The sequence below is a fragment of the Necator americanus genome, chromosome I, assembly GCF_031761385.1.
Source record: "Necator americanus strain Aroian chromosome I, whole genome shotgun sequence".
Lineage (NCBI taxonomy): Eukaryota > Metazoa > Nematoda > Chromadorea > Rhabditida > Ancylostomatidae > Necator > Necator americanus.
Genome location: NC_087371.1, coordinates 34,912,263 through 34,915,979, shown reverse-complemented (window position 1 = coordinate 34,915,979; position 3,717 = coordinate 34,912,263). Strand labels below are relative to the sequence as shown.

Genomic DNA, 3,717 nt, shown 5'->3' with positions numbered 1-3,717 from the left:
CTCTATTCCTATTGCTGTGAACTGCTACCGTCCGAGAAAAAAAATCACATAGCATGCTTTTTGGTTTGATTCAGAAGATGAGCCAAGTATATGGAGTAGTGGAATGGAAGTAGCAGTGACAGAGTTACGGTCTAATCTAACCCATCCTTCGCAAAGCATTACTAGAACTGCATGTATCATCTTTGACGTACTTCCTCATGAATGGGTACTACACTGAAACTATTTTTGAGAATCCTAGCGAAAAAAACACGGATATCCCAGCAGCAAACATCTTCAGGTTGTGAATGCTGTGGCTATTTATTTCCTTACTTGTGACCCTACGTTCCTTTTCACTTTTTCTCTTCCCTCGACTTCTTATCACATACAGTTATCGAAGAGGTTTAGAACGCCTATATATTCTTCTACGGATTCTAGGATTATAGGTACTGTTAGGCATTATGTCTGCAATGTGATAGCTGACGCATTATTGCAGAAAGCTCAAAGCGCGGTTGGCGGCAAGATTCCAAGATTTAAACTACGGTTACACCGCAAAGCTTCGAATCACTAGATGGATCCAGAGCATTGTGAGTTTCTTGCTGAGGATGTGATGATTCAGGTATGGTCATTATTAGAGTTCCTCTTCTTTATTTGTAGTTCCTACCTATCTTTGTGGTTCCGTAGTACCAGTTTAATCAAACTCGGATGCATTCCTTGCCAAATCGATTCAAATCTGACAAGTGAAACTCGGATTTCAGATTGTACCTCGTAGAAATGAGCCTGTTTTGCACCTCGTATGTGGCGATATCGGGCCGTTTGAAGCGGGAATTCCAGTCGAGGTTCCTCTATGGTTGGCTGTTGACCTCCGGCGGAAGCATTACTGCGAAATAGTGGTATGAGATATTACTATTATTTCTTGTGAAGAAGGTCTGAGTTTAACGAAAGTATTTTGGTCGCGTTATTGTCTTTTTTCACCGGGATGGACTTGTATAGAAATCAGGGCGCAGAAGCTCTGGGCACCGTATAATTTCACTATCAAATACAACATAATGACAGCAGTTCAAAATCCTCGCAACCTGTTCGAGCATTTCCAGAAGTTTGATCAAAATCTGTACAAAACATCACAAACATTCTATGCTATTTGCATAACACAGTCATGCTCAAGCTGTTCTTTGATGGTTTTTTTTGACATAGAAAATGTTGGAGAACAACTCGGTTGGGGTAAAATTTAGTTGGGGAGGAGAGGGGGACACTCAGTGGCGCCCTTATTTCCCTAAGTAAATAATCAAATCAGTCGGGGCCCCAAGGCCTAAGCATGATTCCTAGAGGATCTATGACATGTAAGCTAATGGTACTAAGGGGGAAAAAGCAAGCTAGAGCGTCGAGAAACAAAGGCACCACTGAGTTCCCATCCCCTCAACTATATTTCCTCCTCGGTTGATGTGTTGTCATGCATTTGTCTCGCAACTAAATACACTTGTTTGCAATTGGTTCAAGAGGCATTTTCCTCGAAGCAAAAAGGGATAGGTCATATTCATAAGTGTTGGGTGCCGAAGTGGTTCGTAACCATTCTCATTTATCATTTCTTATCAAGGCTACCTCAACAGGAAGACTCAAGACTTGTAAGATGAGAGGATTACGTATTTTTGGGCTTCTGGAGACAGATTACTTATGTTTTAATGTGTATTTGATGTTGATGGTAATTGCTCACATTGGCCTTTGTAAGGAAGTTCGCCGATCTTTTCATCATTGGATTCCTTCTAGTAGCAGGCACGGTCTAGTTTTCAAGTATCCCGAAAATGCCTCTTACAAATCCATTAATCATATTCTCAGTTTACAAAACGAAATAACTCTTTGCACCTGCATGAGTAATGAAATGAAAACGCATAAAATGAATGTTTTCTACGGTTGTAAGGCACATCATCGTCGTGTAAACTGATGTCTGTGATTCTTGTATTTATTGGATTTGTTCGCACTTCATTCATTTATTGAAAAGCACCTTTGGAAGCTATCTAGTTTGGGGAATTTCCCTTCAATATACACATATCATTTGGACAATGAATGAGATTAACTTGTGCACCAGTTAGACAATATACAGTCACCATGTTTGTGACGTACAACGGCAGCCCCTTAGTTGTGGAGCTATAATACGGTTTTTTGAAAAAAAAAAAACAATTTGTCATTTGCGTGATCCAGAACGGTTCTTTTGCTTATTTGGTTAGAATCAGGGTTATTAGAAGCGAAAAGTTAGCATAGAACTGGAAGTGTTAAGCGCTTGGACACTAGATGAAGACTTTTGATGAGACACGCTCTTAATCTTTATTGATCATCATTGTTTTGAAATATCGAAAATGGATCTGAAGAGAATAGCTGTCGAAACGATTACTGACGAAGAACAGAGAGTAATTTTAAGACGTTACTTACCAATGGATTATTGTTCTGGACTGGCCAAAAGGAATCATCGTAAACTATTGCGGTAACAGGGTACGATTTATTTTAAGAAAGCATTACGTTTTACTGCACACGGTGATGGTTTGATTTTAAAACCAAGCTGAAGAGTACAATCGAAGATAGCATGCAACTTGACCTCCATCTTGGTGTTCAGCGACTTCTGATCGATGGCCATTCACAAAAACACCGACTATTTATAAACTTTGCAAATTTTCGTAGCTCCTGCTCTTTTCACTAAGAAGATACTAAGTAAATTTCGCTACTAAACATTACTGGTTCAACCTAGTATTGATTGAAATGAATCATGACGACAGAAATGCTTAGTTCGTTTATGGCTCCGTCATTTCCAACCTTTTTGAAGACGTGGTGTTTACTTCCCAAGATGATTTCAGCCTCCTAGCTGGTTCAACCTGGACGAATTGAAGCGGCTTGTTGCTATAGAAGGGGAAACTGAAGGTCTTTCACGCCTTCCTTTGTTCATCTTTGAAATCGCTAATATACTAGTACGAGCCGCTAAGGAAGATATTACTGATGGTGATCAAGTGCGTATTTCTTTCTTTAAAAGTTTGATCATCTTCTTGTTGCTTTCTTTTTGCATATATTTCTCTTATGTAAAGAATATGTGTTGTTTTTCTCATGTTTTGAGCACGTTTTGCTTAGATAAAAGTTCTTATACAAGATCTATGGGATAAGCGCGAGGCAAAGCTGCGAACGTCTTCACTAAAACTTCTCTCACAGGTAGATGCTTAATTTAGCTCCTCGCCTCCTAACTATTATTGCTAATTCTCTTCCAGCATACTCATGCGCATGTACGACTGGATTCTGTGCAACCTTTGGAAGTAACATCAATCAGGCCAAATCTTTCTGCTTGTAAGCAAATAGCCAGACTTGTTCGTAACTCTCACAGTGTTCAACCCGACTAAATATCTCCAGTCTTATGCTTTTTTCTTTCTTCCTCTATTCTTTCCTCCATTAGTTCAGTTTTCATTGGTTTTGTTTTTCACTTCCCACTGATATTTGTTTGAGACACTCTTATGTGCTGTATCGTTTAATATGTTCTCTTCTTTTAAGCGTAGTATTATATTTCTACATCACCTCTTATCTCGAAACTTGACAGGTTTTGTAATACGGGTCTTTTTTATTCCAATCCTTGCGATTCGTTGAGTAAATTTCTTAGTGATTGTTAGGTGGTACATGAATGCTTCATTCACTTTAAGGATTTTTTATTAAATTGAGTGACGTAAGAAATAAATCATATAACAATGGGCTTCAATTATTCGTCATCTTTGC

General features: G+C 38.8%; 1 protein-coding gene across 1 annotated transcript; it reads left to right on the top strand.

Annotated features, from left to right (window-relative positions):
• Positions 1-547: 547 nt before the first annotated feature.
• Positions 548-3,350, top strand: RB195_007831 (uncharacterized protein; the record flags this gene model as incomplete). The annotated part of the gene is made up of 5 exons (XM_013439134.2): positions 548-595; positions 735-869; positions 2,820-2,969; positions 3,088-3,165; positions 3,222-3,350. 5 exons carry the CDS (start codon positions 548-550, stop codon positions 3,348-3,350), a joined length of 540 nt encoding a protein of 179 aa, XP_013294588.2.
• Between the last annotated feature and the right edge of the window lie 367 nt (positions 3,351-3,717).